The 26084-nt window shown below is 43.1% G+C and overlaps 1 protein-coding gene across 1 annotated transcript in view; it reads left to right on the forward strand.

Moving 5' to 3' along the window:
- Window positions 1-4439: 4439 nt before the first annotated feature.
- The window catches only part of LOC120030005, a 43308-nt gene continuing 21663 nt past the window's right edge, over window positions 4440-26084 (forward strand). The window contains exons 1-6 of the mRNA XM_038975320.1: window positions 4440-4521; window positions 10674-12552; window positions 12751-12796; window positions 16808-16939; window positions 18259-18354; window positions 23992-24189. Coding sequence (XP_038831248.1) covers window positions 10987-12552; window positions 12751-12796; window positions 16808-16939; window positions 18259-18354; window positions 23992-24189 — 2038 coding nt within the window. The 5' untranslated portion in view covers window positions 4440-4521; window positions 10674-10986. The remainder of the gene's footprint in view (window positions 4522-10673; window positions 12553-12750; window positions 12797-16807; window positions 16940-18258; window positions 18355-23991; window positions 24190-26084) is intronic.

Raw genomic sequence — 26084 nt, forward strand, 5'->3', positions numbered from 1 at the left:
ATAATGTATGTGATATCAAGAGAGAAGCATATTTTCTGGGTGGTTTTAAATATTGACTGGCTATCATCAAGCTGCCCACTCAGGAAAAAACTTCAACCTGTAACCAGTGCCTGCAACCTGAATCAGGTTGTCAGTCAACCTACCAGGGTAGTTACAAACACAGGAATTAAATCATCAACATGTATTGATCACATTTTTACTAATGCTGCAGATATTTGCTTTAAAGCCGTATCCAAATCTATAGGATGTAGTGATCACAATATAATAGCCATATGTAGGAAAACCAAAGTTCCAAAGGCTGGGCCTAATATAGTGTATAAGAGGTCATACAATAAGTTTTGTAGTGATTCATATGTTGATGATGTAAAGAATATTTGCTGGTCTGTGGTGTGTAATGAGGAACAGCCAGACGCTGCACTTGACGCATTTATGAAACTACTTATTCCAGTTACTAATAAGCACACACCCATTAGGAAAATGACTGTAAAAATTGTTAAATCCCCTTTGATTGATGAGGAATTTAAAAATTGTATGGTTGAGAGGGATGAGGCAAAAGGTATGGCAATTAAGTCTGTCAGCCCAACTGATTGTCAAACATACTGCAAATTAAGAAGTCATGTGACTAAACTAAATAAAAAGTAAAAACACTATGAAACAGAGAAATTATACAAAGAGTGATAGTAAAAAGCTTTGGGGCACCTTAAATGAAAATTTGGGGAAAAAAGCCAACTCGGCTGCTTCATTCATTGAATCAGATGGCTCATTCATCACAAAGCCCACTGATATTGCAAACTACTTTAATGACTTTTTCATTGGCAAGATAAGCAAACTTATGGATGACATGCCAGCAACAAACGCTGGCACTACACATCCAAGTATATCGGACCAAATTATGAAGGACAAGAATTGTACTTTTGAATTCCGGAAAGTCCGGAATTGTACTTGTAATTGGAATTGTACTTCCGGAATTCCGGAAGAGGTGAAAAAATTATTGTTGTCTATCAACAATGACCAGCCACCGGGGTCTGACAATCTCGATGGAAAATGACTGAGGATAATAGCAGACGATATTGCCACTCCTATTTGCCACATCTTCAATTTAAGCCTACTCGAGAGCATGTGCCCTCAGGCCTCGAGGGAAGCTAAAGTCATTCCGCTACCCAAGAATAGTAAAGCCCCCTTTACTGTCTCAAATAGCCAACCAATCAGCCTGTTACCAACCATTAGTAAACTTCTGGAAAAAATGGTGTTTGACAAGATACAATGCTATTTTACAGTAAACAAATTGACAACAGAATTGCAGCATGCTTATAGGAAAAAACACTCAACAAGCACAGCACTTACACAAATGACTGATGGTTGGCTGAGAGAAATTGATGATAAAATGATTGTGGGGCCTGTCGTGTTAGACTTCAGGGCAGCTTTTGACAATATTGATCATAGTCTGCTGCTGAAAAAACGTATGTGTTATGGCTTTACACCCCCTGCTATAATGTGGATAAAGACTTATTTGTCTAACAGAACACAGAGGGTGTTCTTTAATGGAAGCCTATCAAATATAATCCAGTTAGAATCAGGAATTCCCCAGGGTAGCTGTTTAGGCCCCTTGCTTTTTTAATTTTTTACTTACGACATGCCACTGACTGAGTAAACCCAGAGTTTCTATGTATGCAGATGACTCAACACTATACACGTCAGCTTCTACAGCGACTGAAATGACTGCAACACTCAACAAAGAGCTGCAGTTAGTTTCAGAGTGGGTGGCAAGGAAGAAGTTAGCCCTAAATATTTCTAAAACTAAAAGCATTGTATTTGGAACAAAACACTCACTAAACCCCAACTAAATATTGCAATAAATAATGTGGAAATTGAACAAGTTGAGAAGACTAAACTGCTTGGAGTAACACTAATTGTAAACTGTCATGGTCAAAACATATTGATGCAGTAGTAGCTAAGATGGGGAGAAGTCTGTCTATAATAAAGCGATGCTATGCCTTCTTAACAACACTATCAACAAGGCAGGTCCTACAGGCCCTAGTTGTCGCACCTTGACTACTGTTCAGTCGTGTGGTCAGGTGCCACAAAAAAAGGACAGGAAAATTGCAATTGGTTCAGAACAGGGCAGCACGGCTGGCCCTTGGATGTACACAGAGAGCTAATATTAATAATATGCATGTCAATCTCTCCTGGCTGAAAGTGGAGGAGAGATTGACTTCATCACTACTTTTATTTATGAGAGGTATTGTGACATGTTGAATGCACTGAGCTGTCTGTCTAAACTACTGGCACACAGCTCGGAAACCCATGTATACCCCACAAGACATGACACAAAAGGTCTCTTCACAGTCCCCAAGTCCAGAACAGACTATGGGAGGCACACAGTACTACATATAGCCATGACTACATGAAACTCTATTCCACATCAAGTAACTGACGCAAGCAGTAAAATTACATTTAAAAAACGGATTAAAAAAAAACACCTTATGGAACAGCGGGGAATGTGAAGCAACACAAACATTGGCACACACACACACAGACACGATAACATACAGACTGCTGCGCCACTCAGGAGCCCAATGAAATACATTTGGGTGTATCGTTTGTTCTGAAAAATTATTACAAATTCTAGTAATAAGTAATAAGTAATAATAAGTAATTTTCGGCGATAATCCAAAAACGCCATTCATTACTCCATAGGCTGTCGAACAAATAACCCCATTCTCTGGGTTGCCCCAGCCCGTGCAAGGAACTGGCTGAATGAAGTGGCACCCCCTGGTGGCCGTGGGCTGGGGTTAGGACCGCTCCGGGGGTTGGCCCCACCTCACTGGTCCCTCTCCCCCATCTCCTTGGATGAAGTGGCCGCGGGCGGTGGTCACCCCCCCCATCCGAGTGTTGGCCCCCCTCTCCCTAGGCCCCATCCCTTTCTGCCCCTCTCCCCTGATCTCCCTAGTGCAGGGAGCTGGCTGGATGGAGTGGTGCCCCCTTGCAGCCTTGGCAGCGATCAGGTACCCTGTCCAGGGTCACCCCCCACCCCCCTTTTCCTGGTGCAGGGGAGCTGGGTGGATGTAGTGGCACCCCCTGTTGGCTGTGGGCGGGGATTGGCCCCCCTCCCTGTGTCGGCCTCAGCTCTTTCTGGCCCTCTCCCCATATCCCTGGGGCAGGGAGCTGGCTGGATGTAGTGGCGTCCCCCTGGTGGCTGCTGGTGGGGGTCGGCAACGATTTGAACCTTTTGGCTTTCCATACTCAATTCAATTCAATTTACTTTCAATCCGGATTTGCCCATCAAAGTGCTGAGGGTTGATATGAGATTTTTTTTCGATTGCAAAGACTTGGCTTCACTTTTTCAATTGAAAGTGCATATATTTGTTCTCAAAACTGTACCTGGGAACATCTGCAGAAGGAAACTATCTACTAGGTAATGTTAACTGATAACTTTCAATTTTTCTCAGTCACAAGTTAACGTTTCTTCTCATTTGCTAGACAGCAAATTCAAACCGTTTCGTGGAAATTCAGCATTGTCCTGGAAGTGCTGGCTGGGACCAGAAAGGCTGGGATGGTCCTATGTAAAACAATAGATCATGATTCGTTCCATTCGAAACGGGCATATCCAACCAGCGTAGGGTGCCGCCTTGAAGTCTGAGGGCAAAGTCCCTTCATTATCGTAGCTTCCTCAAAGAATATGGATATACTGAGAAGTACACGTCTCTCCACCCTAAACCAATGTCGTTGTTCACAAATCGGCAGGGTGGGATGTTTAGCTTCAGCCTATCCTTTCTTTGGATTAGTGGATACATCTCATTATTGTAATACTTTTAAGTATTCGATGAGGGTTGTTGACGTCAACCGCCGGTATTAAACAGAGAGAGAGATGCTATGCCACGAGCCTCATGACATGAATGTGCATAGCCATCTCCAGACAACTCCGATATAAAGTGTTTTTTTTAAATAAATGTTGTCAAGTTGTTACTCATCAGTTACTCATCAGTACAATCGTAGCAACTTTACTTATATTACTTAAGCATTACTTATATTTGATAAAGTAAACATCGCGTAGCAAATAAGACATAATTATTTTTGTTCACCAAATTCGACACGCTCATTGACCTCCATACAAAAAAAACTCGTTACATTGGTGGGCGAAACAATGAATAAACGTCAACTGCTGGAGACAGATCTTCCGCCGAGTTGGACCTCTCTGGCTTCGTTTAACACAAAGCAGCCGTTCCTGACTCTGAAGTTAAGGACGTAGTGAGGCTGGTGTTAGCAAGACTACCATAAATATAGAAACAGCTCAAATATATTTGTGATTTCCTGTCAATGAGATCATATAGCATTTTGTTTTTACAGCGAGCTTTTATTTTGAAGGCGGAATCGAAAACAGGAAGTCTACATGTTGCCAGCTGTTACAAAAGCAATCGTCATTTCCACTTTCCCGGTAGGTTGGAATGTGTCCTGTCCAATGAGAACAGAAGTGATATTTTTGATTCTCAACGGGTTGGCTACATTGCAAGTCTGCTACGGGTGAGTTCGTTTGTTTACTAGCTAATTTACCAGTTGTTTCCCCCCCCAGTTACTTAATCAAAAAACCCTTGGTACTTTCGTTGGCAAAACTTGCACTAGCTAAGACGATGGTAAATTGGTTAAAATGTTTCATTTGGTATTCGCTATACTGCTGCTAACGTTAGCTAACCATTTTACTTTTAAGCTATAAGGCACGAGGGGTGTGGTGTATATAGCCAATATTCCACCGCTAAAGGCTGTTCTTAGCACGACACAACGCGGATTGCCTGGATACAGCCCTTACACGGAACCCAAACCGGCTGCTCGCGTGAGCTATCGTGCATACATTTATTTTGCACCCCCACACCAAACGCGATCACGACACGCAGGTTAAAATATCAAAACAAACTCTGAACCAATGACATTCATTTGGGGACAGGTCGAAAAGCATTAAACATGTTTGGCAATTTAGCTAGTTAGCTTGCACTTGCTAACTAACGTTAATTTGTCCTATTTAGCTAGCTTGCTATTGCTAACTAATTTGTCCTGGGATATAAACATTGAGTTATTTTACCTAAAATGCACAAGGACCTCTACTCCGACAATTAATCCACACATAAAACGGCCAACCGAATCGTTTCTAGTCATCTCTCCTCCTTCCAGGCTTTTTCATCTTTTAACTTATATGGTGATCGCATCTAAACTTTCATTGTATTACCACGACAACCGGCAACAAAGTGAAAGAAATAGGTTTTGATTGTTTTACTGTTAATGAGGACATGCGTAATGCCAACAAAACAACTTTTTGGTATGTGTAACCTTTCATTTAACTAGGCAGTTAAGAACAAATTCTTATTTCCAATGACGGCCTACCCCGGCCAAACCCGGATGACGCTGGTTCAATTGTGTGCCACCCTATGGAACTCCCAAAAATGGCCGGCTGTTATACAGCCTGGATTTGAACCAGGGACTGTAGTGACGCCTCTTGCACTGAGATGCAGTGCCTTAGACTGCTGCGTTCGTGTGTGTGTGTGTGTGTAACTATTTAACTGTAAGAGGAATGCTTAAAAGGCCGCTAAAATTGTAAATGTCGGTTATCGGTATCAGTGTAATTTTTTATTTTTTGCAAGGAAAATATCGGTATCGGCCAAAAATGTTGTATTGGTTAAATTAAAACTAAATGCCAAGAAAGCTGTAGGCTATTACACCATTATTTATCATCACTGCATGTAAGGCACATGAAAAAGAGCAAATGCACTTGAAAGTGTGGTTTGATGAGAACACCAACGTTTCGCCAAGGCATAGATGTATGGCCGAGTCGCGCACGGACAGCAGTGGCCACATCAATTCAGGCTACAAGACAATTGCCAAATATTATTACACGTTTTGGAACCATATGTCTCTTTCCATTCGGGTGGTGAGTGCACAGTGTGCTATTTGGATGCTGGAATTATTTTAGTGGATGAATGTGCGTGGGTGACTTACAGTAGGAGCATTTTGAAGTAATCCGATGAAAACAACATGACTTGTTGCTCCACATTAAAAGGTACATTCTAAAAGCTACATTTTACTGGTAAAATAATGTTATCAATAATCCTGCAGCAGCCCTCTCTTCTAGCGAGCTAGCTACTTATCGACTCACTCGCCAGTTCGTTTTAGCTCTAGCTAATAATAGCCTACCTAATGACAAATGCTCTTCGAATTGTCAATATAAGTGTTTTATTTTGTACAGTTATCAAAAAACATTAAACATAAAGACAAGATGACAAGAGCGAAATCAAGTAGCAAATGTTAGTCTAGCTAGCGACCTTGCCTCATTTTGGTAGACTGTCTACTCGGCTTGATGATTTCAGACTCCTCGATTGGAGAGAGAAAATACTCCAATGTAATACACTGAACAAAAATATAAATGGAACATGCAACAATTTCAAAGATGTTACAGTTCATATAAGGAAATCAGTCAATTGACAAGTTCATTAGGCCCTTATATATAGTTTTTAACCAGGTAGGCTAGTTGAGAACAAGTTCTCATTTACAACTGTGACATGGCCAAGATAAAGCAAAGCAGTGCGTCACAAACAACAAACAAACGTACAGACAATAGCACAATAGAAAGTATATATACAGTGTGTGCAAATGAGGTTGGATAAGGGAGGTAAGGCAATAAATAGGCCATAGTGGTGAAATAATTACAATATAGCAATTAAACACTGGAGTGATAGATGTGCAAGTAGAGATACTGGGGCGCAAAGGAGAAGAAAATAACAATATGGGGATGAGGTAGTTGGATGGGCTATTTACAGATGGGCTATGTACAGGTGCAGTGATCTGTGAGCTGCTCTGACAGCTGGTGCTTAAAGCTAGTGAGGGAGATATGAGTCTCCAGCTTCAGTGATTTTTGCAGTTTGTTCCAGTCATTGGCAGCAAAGAACTGGACGGAAAGGCGGCCAATGGAGGAATTGGCTTTGGGGGTGACCAGTGAACATGTACCTGCTGGAGCGTGTGCTATGGTGACCAGTGAGCTGAGATAAGGCGGGACTTATAGATGACCTGGAGCCAGTGGGTTTGGCGACGAGTATGAAGCGAGGGCCAGCCAACGAGAGCATACAGGTTGCAGTGGTGGGTAGTATATGTGGCTTTGGTGACAAAACGGATGGCACTGTGATAGACTGCATCCAATTTGTTGAGTAGTGTGTTGGAGGCCATTTTGTAAATGACATCGCCGAAGTCAGGGATCAGTAGGATAGTCAGTTTTACTATGGTCTGTTTGGCAGCATGAGTGAAGGATGCTTTGTTGCGAAATAGGAAGCCGATTCTAGATTTAATTTTTGGATTGGAGATGCTTAATGTAAGTATGAAAAGAGTTTACTGTCTAACCAGACACCGAGGTATTTGTAGTTGTCCACATATTCTAAGTCAGAACCGTCCAGAGTAGTGATGTTGGACAGGCTGGTAGGTGTGGGCAGCGATCAGTTGAAGAACATGCATTTAGTTTTACTTGCATTTAAGAGCAGTTGGAGGCCATGGAAGAAGAGTTGTAATGGCATTGAAGCTCATCTGGAGGTTAGTTAACAGTGTCCAAAGGGCCAGAAGTATACAGAATGGTGTCGTCTGCGTAAAGGTGGATCAGAGAATAACCAGCATCATTGATGTATACAGAGAAGTCGGCCCGAAGATTGAACCCTGTGGCACCCCCATAGAGACTGCCAGAGGTCCGGACAACAGGCCCTCCGATTTGACACACTGAACTCTATCAGAGAAGTATTTGGTGTACCAGACGAGGCAGTCATTTGAGAAACCAAGGCTGTTTAGTCTGCCGATAAGAACGTGGTGATTGACAGAGTCAAAAGCCTTGGCCAGGTTGATGGAGGATATGATATCGTTTAGGACCTTGAGCGTGGCTGAGGTGCACCCATGACCAGCTCGGAAACCAGATTGCATAGCGGAGAAGGTACGGTGAAATTTGAAATGGTCGGTGATCTGTTTGTTAACTTGGCTTTCGAAGACCTTAGAAAGGCAGGGTAGGATGGCTATAGGCCTGTAGCAGTTTGGGTCTAGAGTGTGTCCCCCTTTGAAGAAGGGGGACGACCGCGGCAGCTTTCCAGTCTTTGGGGATCTCAGACGATATGAGGTTAAACAGGCTAGTAATGGGGATTGCAACAATTGTGGTGGATCATTTTCGAAAGAGAGGGTCCAGATTTTAGTAGGGGTCCAGATTTTGCCGCTCTTTCAGAACATCAGCTATCTGGATTTGGGTGAAGGAGAAATGGGGAGGCTTGGGCAAGTTGCTGTGGGGGGATGCAGGGCTGTTGACCGGGGTAGCCAGGTGGAAAGCATGGCCAGCCGTAGAGAAATGCTTATTGAAAATCTCAATTATCGTTGCTTTATCGGTGGTGACAGTGCAGGGAGCAGCTGGGAGGAGGTGCTCTTATTCTCCATGGACTTTACAGCGCCCCAGAACTTTTTGGAGTTAGTGCTACAGGATGCAAATTTCTGTTTGAAAAATGTAGCCTTTGCTTTCCTAACTGCCTGTGTATATTGGTTCCTAACTTCCCTGAAAAGTGGCTTATCGTGGGGTCTATTTGATGCTAATGCAGTATGCCACAGGATGTTTTTGTGCTGGTCAAGTCTGGAGTGAACCAAGAGCTATATCTGTTCCTGGTTCTACATTTTTTGAACGGGGCGTGCTTATTTAAGATGGTGAGGAAAGCACTTTTAAAGAATAACCAGGCATCCTCTACTGACGGAATGAGGTCAATATCCTTCCAGGATATCTGGGCCAGGTCGGTTAGAAAGGCCTGCTCGCTGAAGTGTTTTGGGTAGAGTTTGACAGAGATGAGGGGTGGTTGTTTGATCGCAGACCCATTACGGACGCAGGCAATGAGGCAGTGATCGCTGAGATCCTGGTTGAAGACAGCAGAGGTGTATTTGGAGGGCAGGTTGGTTAGGATGATATCTATGAGGGTGCCTGTGTTTACGGATTTGGGGTCGTACCTCGTAGGTTCTTTGATAATTTGTGTGACATTGAGAGCATCAAGCTTAGATTGTAGGATTTCCGGGGCATGTCTCAGTTTAGGTCACCTAACAGCACGAGCTCTGAAGATAGATGGGGGGGCAATCAATTCACATATGGTGCCCTAGGGCACAGCTGGGGGCTGAAGGTGGTCTATAGCAAGTGACAACGGTGACAAACTTGTTTCTGGAAAGGTGGCTCAAATATGGATTTCACATGATTAGGAATGCAGATAAGCACTTATTAGTCACAGATACTTAAACAAAAAAGGAAGGAATTGGGATCAGAAAACCAGTCCGTATCTGGTGGGACCGCCTTTTGCCTCATTCAGCTTGACACATCTCCTTTGCATAGACTTGAGCATGCTGTTGATTGTGGCCTGTGGTATTCTATCCCACTCTTCAATTGCTGTGGGAAGTAGCTTGATATTTGCGGGAACTGGCACACGCTGTCGTACATGTTGAGCCAGAGCATCCGAAACATGCTCAATGGGTGACATGTCTAGTGCGTATGCAGGCCATGAAAGATCTGGGAAATTTTCAGATTCCAGGAATTGTGTACAGTTTCATCAGCTGTCCGGGTGGTTGTTCTCAGACCATCCGACAGATGAAGAAGCCGGATGCGGATGCCCCGGGCTGGTGTGAGTACACATGGTCTGCGGTTGGTGAGGCTGGTTGGATGCACTGCCAAATTCTCTAAAACAAATTTGGATGTGGTTCATTGTAGAGAAATTAACATTACATTTTCTGGCAACCGCTCTGGCGGACATTACTACAGTCAACATGCCAATTGCACACTCCCTCTACTTGAGACATCTGGTGCACCTGTCTAATGATCATGCTGTTTAATCAGCTTCTTGATGTGCCACGCCTGTCAGGTGGCTGGATTCTTGGCAAATGAGAAATGCTCACTATCAGTGTCGTAAAAAGAATTTGTGCACAAAATTTGAGAAATTCTTCTTGACATAGGACCAACACTGTACATGTTTTATTTTTGTTCAGTATATTATAATTACCAATATAAAAATGAATTGTATACAGTTTCTTACCTTAATATTATCTCAATGGCAGAGCTGTCAAAGTTGTGAGAAACCTTTCAGGTCTGGTGGAGGCGAGGTGCCTCCCTGTGGCAGCATTCACTTTGTCTCCCCGCCAAAACATTTGGTAAATCCTGCCAAGATTGCGCTACCCATATCGTTAATAGACATTGTTCAAGATCAAAATCTGAAAAATTGAGATGTTTCTATGTTAAATGCACATGGTTAACATTAGTGGATTAAATAAATCTCTTTAGTTAGGATTACTTAGTGTTTCCAGTCCCCTTTAAGACGCCATAATGTTTCATCTGTAGGTGCTACAATGCAAACATTGGTGTCATGTAAAGCTTTACAGCTTGATCTGTAATGTGATTATTATTTAGATTTAAATATATTTAATCTATGAAGATTGAAACAATATTAACTTGAATGTTATCCATATAAACTCTACATTTAGCCCCTGTTCCTCCCATTTGTTCCATATTGGGTCTATCCTATTATGGTTTAACTCGTAAAATATTCAGTTATTTAACCTAGTCATAGCTGCAGCCTTTGCCTGTTGGGTGTATCTAATTTTGTTTGTACATTGATTTGATTATGGGAATTTCTATTTCTACCCTACAGGCCACTGACAAGGACAATCTGAACCTCACTGCCAATGATCTCTGGGGTCACGAACATGTTTCTGCTTTGAAGCATAAAGTACAGAATCTGCCACCTGGCTCTGTGGAGCAAAGAAGTACCCAAGAGACACCAGCAGTGTCAATTAGTCCCATTCCACCGATGTCAGGCCTATTGATGCTAAGTTAAGCAACTAATTTGCAAGGAAGATCCCATTTAGTCTGAAAGCAGCCCAGAGATAACCAGTCAGACAGCTCAACTGAATTGTCCAACTATCCACCTTGAGTGCACCGGGCCAAATACAGACGTCTCCTGAATGTCACTCCATATGGAGACTCTGCCAGACTCTAGTGTTATAAGTGGAGAAACTTCACCTCTTAAAGACAGCTGTCATTCATCTACACCATCACAGCACAGTGGTATCAGTGGGGAGCCCAGAGCCAAGCGGTGGTCCTCTAACCCAAGAACCATGCTCACCCCTATTTTAAAACCCATCCAACTGGGATTCAATGGGCAGAAGTCCCGTTCCCCAATTTTGAGTCCCATGCATGCTTCAAAGATTTTCAGGATTCAAGATGAAACTTTACCGAACTGCACCGGAGAAAGTTTTTTTGAGGACACTATAGACTCCTGCTTTTTGCCTATGGTGGAGCCCACCATTCGCAGCTCTACAATGGATTTGTCACACACACCTCCGGAGACTTGCATTTCTATGAAAGAGAGTTTCACTAAACCAGAGGATGCAAATAAAGATTTGCAAAGGTGCTCTAATTTTTGTCTCAGTTTGCAGGGAAGTCCTACACCAACAGTTCTCAGGGAGACTATATCAATCAATAGCTGTTCCAGAGCTTCCCTGGAGGGCACACATGACATATCTGCATTCGAGGGCAGCAAAGAAAGTCTGCATTCCTTAGAACATGAGGTACAGAACCTGACCACCAATGTTGCTGTGTCTGCTGTGGTCCAAAAATCAAGTGTTGCCTCTTTCTGTCTCTCAAATGCTAATGTCACACACATAATTTGCCCTGATAGTGAGATGTCTGCGTCCTATACGGTGCCATTGTCCTCGTCAACATCTGGTTCCTTGTGTGATGACAAGAGGGTGAACAATGGCACCTTTGAGCTTATGGTTGAACCAACACTGGAGCCCAAAACTGAGACCAATGAGCCCAATGTCATGAATACTGCGCTGGAGTCTGTGGAGATTAGTAGGCCAATGAAAGACACCTTTGAAGCTTGCCCTCCTATGAAGTTCAATGCAACCACTGAGCAAGAGACTTATGATGGTACCAAACAACCTCTAAACAATACTTTTCAAACTAACCCTCATTTAAATGCAACCACTGAGCCAGTGACCATTGTTGGCAATGCACGCCCCTCTTTTCAAACTGACCACGAACCAACAAAAGGTTCTGAAGTCGATGTCCGTGACCATACGGTACAGTCCCAACCAGGCCCGTCCGGGAGAGATGGTGACCCCTTCACCTTGGATGATACCCTGGAGTTGGGTCCCAACTTTCTGCTCACATCCACGCCCATGGTTACATCTAAGGCTTTAAGGAAACCGGAGAGACCCTCAGATGTGTGGAAAAGGTTATCTTCGGGCTTCCTGCCAAAACCAGCCAAACCACCTGCTGTCTCTAAACTCGCCACTTATAGGAAGACGTTCCTTCAGCCCCCGAGTGTCACCTCCAATCCCAAATCACTGCTACCCCCACTGAGATCTGTGTCCCAGCTTCCATCACTGACTTGCCCACCAAAGACCAAGACAGCCCCTGTGGCTTCAGCCCCCTCGGAGCCATCCTCCTCTGCCATACCCAGCACAAGATGCAAAACACGAGCAGATGCCTCGGGACATGCTGCGGTCACTGTTTCTCAGCAGGTAGGCTATGGGGAATGCTAAGTGGTTGCATCTGAAAAGGATATATTTATTTAAAAAATTCTCAACATTTTAATATGAAGGCTATATTTATGAGTTTGATATTATCCTCTACCAATCCATCCACTGTATTTAGTAAGATTGAATCAACAGATTGTACAAGGCTATCCAGTCAGTTCTTTTCCTCAATTTCTCTCCTAGGCCTCGACAGAAAGTACTTCCAGTAGTAGGCGTAGCACAATTGCAGGTGAGCAGCTGTTCCTTTGAATCTTTTGGGTATGTATGGCTCTGTCTCAAAGTTTAAACCTTTCCTCGTATCCTATCCTCTGCTGATTACTGATTTGGCAGAACATGGCAGGTGAAAGCAATATAGTGGAAACTTATCTTTTCCTTTTACCTCTGTGTTCATGAAGGAAAGGATATGAGGAGAAGAAGCCATTTTAGAGTACTGAGACAGCCTAAAGGGAATCTCAGTCATACTTCCCTGATTCCTTACATCCTCTTTCTCAAACGCATTTGATAAAAAGGTTCTAGGGGAGGAGGAGGCGGCAGCGGCGAAGAATCAAGAGATACAATTTAAGATTGACGTCTTTACACACAGTGCATTCGGAAAGTATTCAGACCCCTGGACTTTTTCCACATTTTGTTACAGCCTTAATCTAAAATGGCTTAAATTTTAAAGTCATCAATCAACACACTATCTCATAATGACAAAGTGAAAACAGGTTTAGACATTTTTGCACATTTATTGCAAAACAAAAAAACACCTTATTTACTTAAGTATTCAGACCCTTTGCTATGAGACTTGAAATTGAGCTCGGATGCATCCTGTTTCCATTGATCATCAAATCATATTTTGAGTCACATGCACCGAATACAACAGGTGTAGTAGACCTTACTGTGAAATGCTTACTTATGAGCACCTAACCAACAATGCAGTTAAAAAATGTTTAATATGGATAAGAACAGTAACAAGTAATTAAAGAGCAGCAGTAAAATGACAATAGCGAGACTATATACAGCGGTCTACCGGAACATAGTCAATGTGCGGGGGCACTGGTTAATATGTACATGTAGGTAGATTTATTAATGTGACTATGCATAGATGATAACAACAGCGTAGCGGTGGGGAAGGGGAGCGCATTGCAAATAGTCTGAGTATCCATTTGATTAGATGTTCAGGAGTCTTATGGCTTGGGGGTAGAAGCTGTTTAGAAGCCTCTTGGACCTAGACTTGGCGCTCCGGTAAGCAGAGAGAACAGTCCATGACTAGGGTGGCTGGAATTTTTGAATTTTTTATACCACTGCCTGGTATAGAGGTCCTGGATTTTGGCCCCAGTTATGTACTGGGCCGTTCGCACTACCCTCTATAGTGCCTTACGGTCGGAGGCCGAGCAGTTGTCATACCAGGCAGTGCTGCAACCAGTCTGGATGCTCTCGATGGTGCAGCTGTAGAACCTTTTGAGGATCTGAAGACCCAGGCCAAATCTTGTCAGTCTCACGAGGGGGAATAGGTTTTGTTGTGCCCCCTTCACGTCTTGGTGTGCATGGACCATGTTAGTTTGTTGGTGATGTGGACACCAAGGAACTTGAAGCTCTCAACCTGCTCCACTACAGCCCTATCGATGAGAATGGGGATGTGCTCGGTCCTCCTTTTCCTGCAGTCCACAATCATCTCCTTTGTCTTGATCACATTGAGGGAGAGGTTGTTGTCCTGGCACCACACGGCCAGGTCTCTGACCTTCTCCCTGTAGGCTGTGTCGTTGTCGGCGATCAGGCCTACCACTGTTGTCATCGGCAAACTTAATGATGGTGTTGGAGTCGTGCCTGGCCATGCAGTCATAAGTGAACAGGTAGTACAGGAGGGGACTGACTGAACACACACCCCTGAGGGTCCCCTGTGTTGTGGATCAGCGTGGCGGATGTGTTGTTACCTACCCTTACCACCTGGGGGAGGCCCGTCAGGAAGTCCAGGATCCAGTTGCAGAGGGAGGTGTTTAATCCCAGGGTCCTTAGCTTGTTGATGAGCTTTGAGGGCACTATGGTGTTGAATGCTGAGCTGTAGTCAATGAATAGTATTCTCACATAGGTGTTCCTTTTGTCCAGGTGGGAAAGGGCAGTGTGGAGTGCAATGGAGTGCATTGTCTGTGGGTCTTTTGGGGCGGTATGCAAATTGGAGTGGGTCTAGGATTTCCTGGATAATGCTGTTGATGTGAGCCATGACCAACCTTTCAAAGCACTTCATGTCTACAGACGTGAGTGCTACAAGTCGGTAGTCATTTAGGCAGGTTCCTTGGTGTTCTTGGGCACAGGCACTATGGTGGTCTGCTTAAAACATGTTGGTATTACAGACTCGGACAGGGAGCGGTTGAAAATGTCAGTGAAGACACTTGCTATAGTTGGTCAGCGCATGCCCGTCTGGCCCTGCGGCCTTGTGAATATTGACCTGTCTAAAGGTCTTACATCGGCTGCGGAGAACGTGATCACACAGTCTTCCGGAACAGCTGGTGCTCTCATGCATGTTTCAGTGTTATTTTCCTCGACGCGAGCGTAGCAGTAGTTTAGCTTGTCTGGTAAGCTCGGAACCGGTGTAGTACGATTCGATCTTAGTCCTGTATTGACGCTTTGCATGTTTTATGGTCCGTCAGAGAGCGTAGCGTCTTTCTTATAAGCTTCTGGGTAAGAGTCCCGTTCATTGAAAGCGGCAGCTCTAGCCTTTAGCTCAGTGCGGATGTTGCCTGTAATTCATGTCTTCTGGGCGGGGTATGTATGTACAGTCACTGTGGGGGGGACGTCATCGATGCACTTATTGATGAAGCCAATGACTGACATGGTGTACTCCTCAATGCCATAGGAAGAATCCTGGAACATATTCCAGTCTGTGCTAGCGAAACAGTCCTGTTGCTTAGCATCTGCTTCATCTAACTACTTTTTTATTGACCGAGTCACTGGTGCTTCCTGCTTTAATTTTTGCTTGTAAGCTGGAATCGGGAGGATAGAATTATGGTCAGATTCGCCAAATGGAGGGCGAGGGAGAGCTTTGTACGCATCTGTGTGTGGAGTAAAGGTGGTCTAGAGTTTTTATTTTATTTTAATTATTATTAAAAAAAACAATCCCCCTCTGGTTGCACATTTAAAGTCCCCGGCTACTTGGAGCTCCGCCTCTGGGTTAGTGTTTTCTTATGGTAGAATACAGCTTGTTCAATGCTGTCTTAGTGCCAGCCTCATTCTGTGGTGGTATGTAGACAGCTCTGAAAAATACACATGAACTCTCTAGGTAGATAGTGTGGTCTACCGCTTATCATGAGATACTCTACATCAAGCGAGCAATAGCTTGAGACTTCCTTAGATATCGTGCACCAGCTGTTATTTACACAAATATACATAGTCTGCCGCCCCTTGTCTTACCAGACGCTGCTGTTCTATCCTGCCGGTACAGCATATAAACCACCAGCTGTATGTTGATTGTGTCGTCGTTCAGCCACGACTCCGTGAAGCATAAGATATTACAGTTTTGAATGTCCCGTTATTTTAATCTTCCGTGTAGGTCATAGATTTTATTCTCCAAAGATTGCACGTTTGCTAGCAGAATGGAAGGAAGTGGGGGTTTATTCGATCGCATACAAATTCTCGGAAAGCAGTCTGCTCTCGGGCCCATTTTTCTCCGCCGCCTCTTCACGCAAATCACGGGGATCTGGGCCTGTTCCCGAGAAAGCAGTATATCATTCGCGTTGGGCTCATCGGACTCGTTAAAGGAAAAAAAGGATTCTGTCACTCCATGGTGAGTAATCGCAGTCCTTATGTCCCGAAGTTATTTTCGGTCATAAGAGATGGTAGCGGCAACATTAAATACAAAATAAGTTACAAAAAACACAATCGGTTGGGGACACGTAAAACGTCAGCCTTCTCCGGCGCCATTGTTATGACACTCATCTATGAGATGTTTCTACAACCTGATTGGAGTTCACCTGTTGTAAATAAGGTATTTTTTTTATAAGGCTGTAACGTAACAAAATGTGAAATAAGGGAAGGGGTCTGAATACTTTCTGAAAGCACTGCCAAGTTATTGTTACTCATTGTGTATTTATTATTACATGTTTTACTTTTCTATTATTGTTCTATTTTCTTTCTCTGCATTGTTAGGAAGGGCCAGTAATAAAGCATTTCACTGTTTGTCTACACCTGTTTACAAAGCATGTGACACTTTTTTGTTTTGATTCCCTCAGTCATCACCTCTAATTTATTGTTGAATTTATAGAATCCAAGCTGACGAGCACTGGCCTGAGGAAACCTCAATCCTATGGCACTCAGAGATCCGTAGCTAGCCTCAGGCATCCTGCAGTAAGAGCTATGGCAACCCACTCCACTGAAAAACCCAGCCTCTCTTCAGGTATGAACAGCATTGTATGAGAGTGTTGGAATTAAACCTAACTGCCCAGTATGAGAATCTTACAAGCTTGATCCCACAGCTTCATGTACAGTGCATTTGGAAAATATTCAGACCCCTTGACTTTTTCCAGATTTTGTTGTGTTTTAAAATTGAATAATTTCCCCCTCAATCTACACACAACACAATAGATAATGACAACGCGAAAACAAGTTTATCAAATTTTCCAAATTTATAAAGAATAAGCAGATACCTTATTTACATAAGTATTCTGACCCTTTGCTATGAGGCTCCAAATTGAGCTCAGGTGCATCCCGTTTCCATTGATCATCCTTGAGATGTTTCTGCAACTTGATTGGAGTCCACCTGTGGTAAACTCAATTGATTGGACATGATTTGGAAAGAAACACACCTGTCTATAGAAGGTCCCACAGTTGACCCTGCAGCACTCCACCAATCAGGCCTATATGGTAGAGTGGCCAGACAGAAGCCACTCTTTATTAAAAGGCACATGACAGCCCGCTTGGAGTTTTCCAAAAGGCACCACTTTTTGTTTTCACCTTTATTTAACCAGGTAGGCTAGTTGAGAACAAGTTCTCATTTGCAACTGCGACCTGGCCAAGATAAAGCATAGCAATTCGACACATACAACAGAGTTACACATGGAATAAACAAAACGTACAGTCAATAATACAGTAGAACAAAGAAAACAAAAAGTCTATATACAGTGAGTGCAAATGACTCTATTAGAGAAGTAGTTGGTAAACCAGGCGAGGCAATCATTTGAGAAACCAAGGCTGTCGAGTCTGCCAATAAGAATGTGGTGATTGACAGAGTCGAAAGCCTTGGCCAGGTCGATGAATACAGCTGCACAGTATTGTCTCTTATCGACGTCGTTTAGGACCTTGAGCGTAAATAAATTTGCAAAAATGTCAACCTGTTTTTGCTTTGTCATTATGGGGTATTGTGTGTAGATTGAGGGGGGGAAGATTTAATACATTTTAGAATAAGGCTATGGAAAAAGTCAAGGGGTCTGAATAATTTATGAACGTGCTGTAAGTTGCCATATGATCTGTTAATGTAATGGTACTGTGTTTTTCTGTCATGCATGTCTGAACTGTATAACCAAAACAGTACATTAATTACTTGTGAATATTCCACCTGTAAGTGTTAACCCAGTTATTTGTTGTCCATGTTTCCTTATCAGACAAATCCCCGACAAGGTTGTTTTTGTCAAACATTTGAAAATAGAAGAATGAAATCCTTTGTTTTTGGCCATTATTTTCCCTAATTTGTATAACAAATTTTCCATTTCATCACAGGTTTAAATGGAAGGAGTCTACAAGCACCCAACCAAGGCCAGAAGCACTTGCCAACCAGCAGTGATGCTTTTCCTGTAGCAAAGAGGAAAAAAATAGGTAATTATTCTGTGAGCTAGATGGACTTGCATTGTTGATGTAGTGTGGATGTTCATTAAGGAATAACAGTGCAGGTCATGGAATTTTAAATGATGGTGATTGGCCAGCCTAATGACCGTGATCACCGTAATAACCATTCATATAGCAAACAAACAAGTTTTTATATGCATCTTTTCTCTGCGCCTGACTGCATGTGCTGCCATTGTAATAGAATAAAGAGAACGGGCATCCCCATTTAAAGTCGATTATGGCATAATGGGTGGAGTAGCTTCCATTGCAATTGTACCCATAGGAGCAAAGCAGGAAGTAATATGTGCTGTGATTTGTTGATTCAACTGACATTACAAAATAGACATTCCATGAGCCTCACATCAGGTAACATCATTTGAATGAACATTCTACATTACCATTGAAATTATTGCATCACAATACCAGATAGCCATTGTACCCATGAGTTTACAAGTCAAATTGCCACCGTTAGAGGTTCCAATTCATTCTATTTCTGTGTGCTGCATTGTGGGGAGAGTTGCTGAGGCAACTGAATACTTTTTTGCTTGTTTTAGCAAGGAGCAACAAAGTTTCTTCACATTGTTAAAAGTAAAAAAACGGTAATGTCTTATGTTATATCGAAACGTGCCTAAACGACGACACAGATAATATAAAGGTGTCTGGCCTCTCCGTGCATCGGCAGGACAGAGCAGCTACGTCTGTGAAGATGAGTGTGGGTGTCTCTATTTGTCAATAACTGCTTGTGCGCGATGTCTAATATTAAAGTAGTCTTGAGGTATTGCTTTCCTGAGGTAGAATACCTCATTAGTAAGCTGTAGATGCAGGCAACCTTAAATTAGTTTTACCTCATTTCTACCAGCAAGCCACATGTGTAACCAGATAGAGAGAACTTAGACCACCTTTACTCCACACAGACTCATTCAAAGCTCGCCCTCATTTTGGCAAATCTGACCATAATTCCGTCCTCCTGATTCTTCCTTACAAGCAAGAACTAAAGCAGGAAGTACCAGTGACTCGCTCAATACGGAATTGATCAGATGACATGGATGCTACGCTACAGGACTGTTTTGCTAGCACACACTGGAATATGTTCTGGGATTCTTCCTATGGCATTGCGGTTTACACCACCTCAGTCACCGTCTTCATCAATAAGTGCATCGACAGCTAAGCTGTACCCACAGTAACCGTACGTAGATATCCCAACCAGAAGCCATGGATTACAGGCAATATCTGTACCAAGCTAAAGGTTAGAACTGCCGCTTTCAATGACCGAGACACTAATCCATACGCTTATAAGATATCCCGCTATGCCCTCAGACGGAACATCAAACAGGCAAAGAGTCAATTTCAGGACAAAGATTGAATCCGACTGCTCGTCGGATGTGGCAGGGCTTAAACTATTACGGACTACAAAGGGAAACCGAGCTGCCAAGTGACGTGAGCCTACCAGACGAGCTAAATGCCTTTTATGTTCGCTTCGAGGCAAGCAACACTGAAGCATGTATGAGAGCACCAGCTGTTCCGGAAGACTGATCATCCTCTCCGTAGCTGATGTGAGCAAGACCTTTTTAAACAGGTCAACATTCACAAAGCCGCGGGCCAGACGAATTACCAGGACGTGCATTCCAAACATGCGCGGACCAACTGGCAAGTGTCTTCACTGATATTTTCAACCTCTCCCTGACCGAGTCTGTAATACCAACATGTTTCAGGCAGACCACCATAGTCCCTGTGCCCAAGAATGCAAAGATAAACTGCCTAAAATGATTACTGCCCTGTAGAACTCACATCGGTAGCCATGAAGTACTTTGAAAGGCTATCTTTGGCTCACATCAACACCATCATGCCGGAAACCCTAGACCCACTCCAATTCGCATACCACCCCAACAGATTCGCAGATGACGCAATCTCAATCACTCTACACACTGCCCTTCCCCACCTGGACAAAAGGAACACCAATGTGAGAATGCTGTTCATTGACTACAGCTCAGTATTCAACACCATAGTACCCACTAGGCTAAGTACCCTGGGACTAAACACCTCCCTCTGCAACTGGATCCTGGACTTCCTGACGGGCCGCCCCTGGTGGTAAGGGTAGGCAACACATCTGCCACGCTGATCCTCAACACTGGGACCTCTCAGGGGTGCATGCTTATTCCCTTCCTGTACTCCCTGTTCACCCACAACTGCGTGGCCAAGCACAACTCCAACACCATTAAGTTTGCTGACTACACAAGTGGGCCTGATCACCAATAATGATATGAGAGCCTATAGGGAGGAGGTCAGTGACCTGGCGGTGTGGTACCAGGTCAACAACCTCTCCCTCAATGTGAGCAAGACAAAGGAGCTGATCGTGGATGATAGGAAAAGGAGGGACCGAACAGGCCCACATTAACATCGACAGGGCAGAAGTGGAGCTGGACGAGAGTTTCAAGTTCTTTGGTGTCCACATCACCAACAAACTATTATGTTCCAAACACACCAAGACCGTTGTGAAGAGGGCAGGACAACACCTTTTCCACCTCAGGAGACTGAAAAGATTTGGCATGGGTCCCAAGATCCTCAGTTATAAAGCTGCACCATCGATGGCATCCTGACCAGTTGCATCGCTGCCTGGTATGGCAACTGCTCGTCATCTGACCGTAAGGCGCTACAGAGGGTAGTGCGTACGGCTCAGTAGATCATTGGGGCCAAGCTTCCTGACATCCAGGACCTATACAGTTGAAGTCGGAAGTTTACATACACCTTAGCCAAATACATTTTAAACTCAGTTGTTCACAATTCCTGACATTTAATCCTAGAAGAAATTCCCTGTCTTAGGTCAGATAGGATCACCACTTTTATTTTAAGAATGTGAATTGTCAGAATAATAGTAGTGATTGATTTATTTCAGCTTTTCTTTCTTTCATCACATTCAAATCAAATGTTATTTGTCACATGCAGATGTTTATGCGAGTATAGCGAAATGCTTGTGCTTCTAGTTCCGACCATTCAGTAATATCTAACAAGTAAGCTAACAATTTCACAACTACCTTATACACACAAGGAATGAATATGTACATAAAAAATATATGAATGAGCGATGGCCAAACGGCATAGGCAAGATGCTGGTGGTATAGAGTACATTATATAGATTTGAGATGAGTAACGTAAGTTATGTAAACATTATATAAAGTGGCTAGTGATACATTTATTACATAATTTTTTTCATTATTAAAGTGGCAAGAGATGAGTCAGTATGTTGGCAACAGCCACTCAATGTTAGTGGTGGCTGTTTTAACAGTGATGGCCTTGAGATGGAAGCTGTTTTTCAGTCTCTCGGTCCCTGCTTTGATGCACCTGTACTGACCTCGCCTTCTGGATGATATCGTGGTGAACAGGCAGTGGCTCGGGTGGTTGTTTTCCTTGATGATCTTTATGGCCTTCCTGTGACATAGGGTGGTGTAGGTGTCCTGGAGGGCAGGTCGTTTGCCTCTGGTGATGCGTTGTGCAGACCTCACTACCCTCTGGAGAGCCTTCCGGTTGTGGGCGGAGCAGTTGCCGTACCAGGCGGTGATACAGCCCGACAGGATGCTGTCGATTGTGCATCTGTAAAAGTTTGTTTTTGGTGGCAAGCCGAATTTCTTCAGCCTCCTGAGGTTGAAGAGGAGCTGCTGCGCCTACTTCACCACGCTGTCTTTGTGGGTGGACCATTTCAGTTTGTCCGTGATGTGTACGCCGAGGAACCTAACTTACTACCCTCTCCACTACTGTCCCGTCGATGTGGAAAGGGGGGTGCTCCCTCTGTTGTTGACGTTGAGTGTGAGGTTATTTTCCTGACACCACGCCCCGAGAGCCCTCACCTCCTCCCTGTAAGCCGTCTCGTTGTTGGTATTCAAGCCTACCACTGTAGTGTCGTCTGCAAACGTGATGATTGAGTTGGAGGCGTGCATGGCCACGCAGTCATGTGTGAACAGGAGAGTGCTGAGAACGCACCGTTGTGTGGCCCCAGTGTTGAGGATCAGCGGGGTGGATCATGTTACCTACCCTCACCACCTGGTAGTGGCCCGTCAGGAAGTCCAGGACCCATTTGCACAGGGCGGGGTCGAGACCCAGGGTCTCAAGCTTAATGACGAGTTTGGAGGGTACTATGGTGTTAAATGCTGTGCTGTAGTCGATGAACAGCATTCTTACATAGGTATTCCTCTTGTCCTGTGTCAGAAGTTTAAATATGCCTTAAACAATTTAAACTTGGGTCAAACGTTTTGGATAGCCTTCCACAAGCTTCCCACAATAAGTTGGGTGAGTTTTGGCCCATTCGCGCTTATTCGGTTCTGCCCGCAAATGTTCTATAAGATTGAGGTCAGGCTTTGTGATGGCCACTCCAAAACCTTGACTTTGTTGTCCTTAAGCCATTTTTCCTCAACTTTGGAAGTATGCTTGGGGTCATTGTACATTTGGAAGACCTATTTGCGACCAAGCTTTAACTGATGTCTTGATGTTGCTTCAATATATCCACATAATTTTCCTACCTCATGATGCCATCTAATTTGTGAAGTGCACCAGTCCCTCCTGCAGCAAAAAAGGTCTACTTTTTTCTTATTTTTTCCTGAAGTCTTGGCTGATTTTTCTTTTGATTTTCCCATGATGTCAAGCAGAGGCACCGGGTTGGAAGGTAGGCCTTGAAATACATCCACAGGTACACCTTCAATAGGCTAATTGACATGTCTTTAGAAACTTCTGATTGACTAAAATTATGACATCTTTATCTGGAATTTTCCAAGCTGTTTAAAGGCACAGTCAACTGAGTGCATGTGAACTTTTGTCCCACTGGAATTGTGATAGTGAAATAATCTGTCTGTAAACAATTGTTGGGAAAATGACTTGTCATGCACAAAGTAGATGTCCTAACCTACTTGCCAAAACTATAGTTTGTTAACAAGAAATTTGTGGAGTGGTTGAAAACGGGTTTTAATGACTCAAACCTAAGTGTATGTAAACCTCCGACTTCAACTGTATGCTAGGCGGTGTCAGAGGAATGCCCCCCCCCCCCCCCCCCCTTGCTTTTACATTGCTGTTGCCCACGGTTCATTATGTATGCATAGTCATTTTACAAATTATCTTGACATGTATCCCTGCACATTGACACTGTACCGGTACCCACTGTATATAGCCTCATTGTTATTATGTAATTATTTTAAGTTTTTGATAAAAAAAATATTTAGTAAATATTTTCTTAACCAACAATGCAGTTCAAGAAATAGTTAAGGACTTGTAAGTAAACATTTCACGGTAAGGTCTTCACCTTCATTTTTAGGAAGGCCTTCATTCATAACTGTGTTATAAGGTACATAATTGTGCCAGCCCTAATCACAATTTAAAAATAAAAACTCTTGCATGTATTATGTTCATACAAGTATTGTTTGTTTCTCGTCACCGCAAGGTGGCACTACAGACTTGTAATTTGTGTCTGTGGGGACATGGTGCCTCAAGAAAAATGTATGCTGTCTTTTAACACTAACCATGACTTGTCTATACCCCCAGACAGTACTGTTCTCTATTGCTAGAACTCGATGCAGCTGGGGCAATGTCTATGCAATAGAAAAAAACACTTGATAACCAAATTCTTGTCTCTTTCCATACATTTAGATGGCCCAGATCTTTCAACTAGCAGTAAAGCTCGAGCATGCTCTGCAGAGCCAGCCAGCGGTGCTAGGTGCTTGAAGAAGCCTGCAACCAACTTGAAGACTGTACCGGCGAAGAAGCCTGCAACCAACTTGAAGACTGTACCGGCGAAGAAGCCTGCAACCAACTTGAAGACTGTACCGGCAAAGAAACTGATCCCTGGTGAGTTAGTGCTCTACTCAACGGAGAACCATGGCAACATTCTGGTTCTCTACCCTCCTCCTGTGTGCACTCGTACACTCTCCCCCATGGATTTAAAATAAAAATTGGCCTGTCTCCTGGTAGCGCCTCCATGCTCTGGACACTACGCTGACAGACACAGCAAACCTTCTTGCCACAGCTCGCATTGATGTGCCATCCTGGATGAGCTGCACTACCTGAGCCACTTGTGTGGGTTGTAGACTCCGTCTCATGCTACCACTAGAGTGAGAGCACCGCCAGCATTCAAAAGTGACCAAAACATCAGCCAGGAAGCATAGGAACTGAGAAGTGGTCTGTGGTCACCACCTGCAGAACCACTCCTTTATTGGGGGTGTCTTGCTAATTGCCTTTAATTTCCACCTTTTGTCTATTCCATTTGCACAACAGCATGTGAAATTTATTGTCAATCAGTGTTGCTTCCTAAGTGGACAGTTTGATTTCACAGAAGTGTGATTGACTTGGAGTTACATTGTGTTTAAGTGTTCCCTTTATTTTTTTGAACAGTATATATATATATATATATATATATATATATATATATATATATATATATATATATATAAACTTGTCAGTAGGGGGGCGCTGTTTTCACTTTGGGAAAAATCCTACCCAAATTAAACTGCCTTGTACTCTATTCTAGATCGTACAATATGCATATTACTGTTGGATAGAAAACACTCAAGTTTCTAAAACTGTTTGAATTATATCTGTGTAAAACAGAACTCATTTTGCAGCAAACTTCTTTGTCTTCTCTGGCGCGCGAAGTACGTCGACATTGGCTTCTGAAATCTTCTTAAATGAAAAGCGTTCGGTATACACGGCGGATATCTCCGGCTCTGATTTTATTTGATACATGTGATAATGTCATAACGTAGTTTTTTTCAACCGAGTTGTATCAGTTTATTCAACGTTTATTGGGACTTTTGGAATATTCCGTTCTTTGCGTCGAGAGAAGATGGGCATGTTCGCGCCACATTGGCTAAGGTTAGCACATTAGCTAAGGTTGCTAATTCGACAGGAGAAAAGGACGTTCTAAAACCAAACAACGATTTATTCTGGACCTAGGACTCCTTGTACAAGATTATGATATTTCGTATTTCTGTGGAAAATGTTGATTACTATTCTCTGCCGTTTTGGCAGGCGCTGTCTCGCAATAACGCAAGCTGTTTGTTATGGTAAAGTTATTTTTAAATCTAACACGGTGGTTGCATTAAGAACCAGTGTATCTTTCATTTGCCATACAACAAGTATTTTTATGTAAAGTTTATGATGAGTTCTTTGGTCAGATTAGGTGAGTGTCCAAAATAGCTCCGGACATTCTGGTGAATCGATGCTACATATTCACAATGTATAACCACGGTTTGCAGCTCAAAATATGCAAATTTTCGAACAAAAGATAAGTGTATTGTATAACCTGATGTTATAAGACTGTCATCTGATGAAGTTGGTCAAGGTTAGTGATTAATTTGATATCTTTTGCTGGTTTTTGCAAATGCTATCTATGCGGTGAATAAATGCGGTTGTGTGTTTGGCTATTGTGGTAAGCTAATATAATGCTATATTGTGTTTTCGCTGTAAAACACTTAAAAAATCGGAAATATTGGCTGGATTCACAAGATGTTTATCTTTCATTTGCTGTACACCATGTATTTTTCATAAATGTTTTATGATGAGTATTTAGGTATTTCACGTTGCGCTCTATTCTGGCTGCTTTGGTGATATTTTTGATGGTAGCTGCAATGTAAAACTATCATTTATACCTCAAATATGCAAATTTTCGAACAACATAAATTTATTGTATAACATGTTATAAGACTGTCATCTGATGAAGTTGTTTCTTGGTTAGTGACTATATC

Source organism: Salvelinus namaycush, chromosome 35 (genome assembly GCF_016432855.1).
Source record: "Salvelinus namaycush isolate Seneca chromosome 35, SaNama_1.0, whole genome shotgun sequence".
NCBI classification, from domain to species: Eukaryota; Metazoa; Chordata; class Actinopteri; order Salmoniformes; family Salmonidae; genus Salvelinus; species Salvelinus namaycush.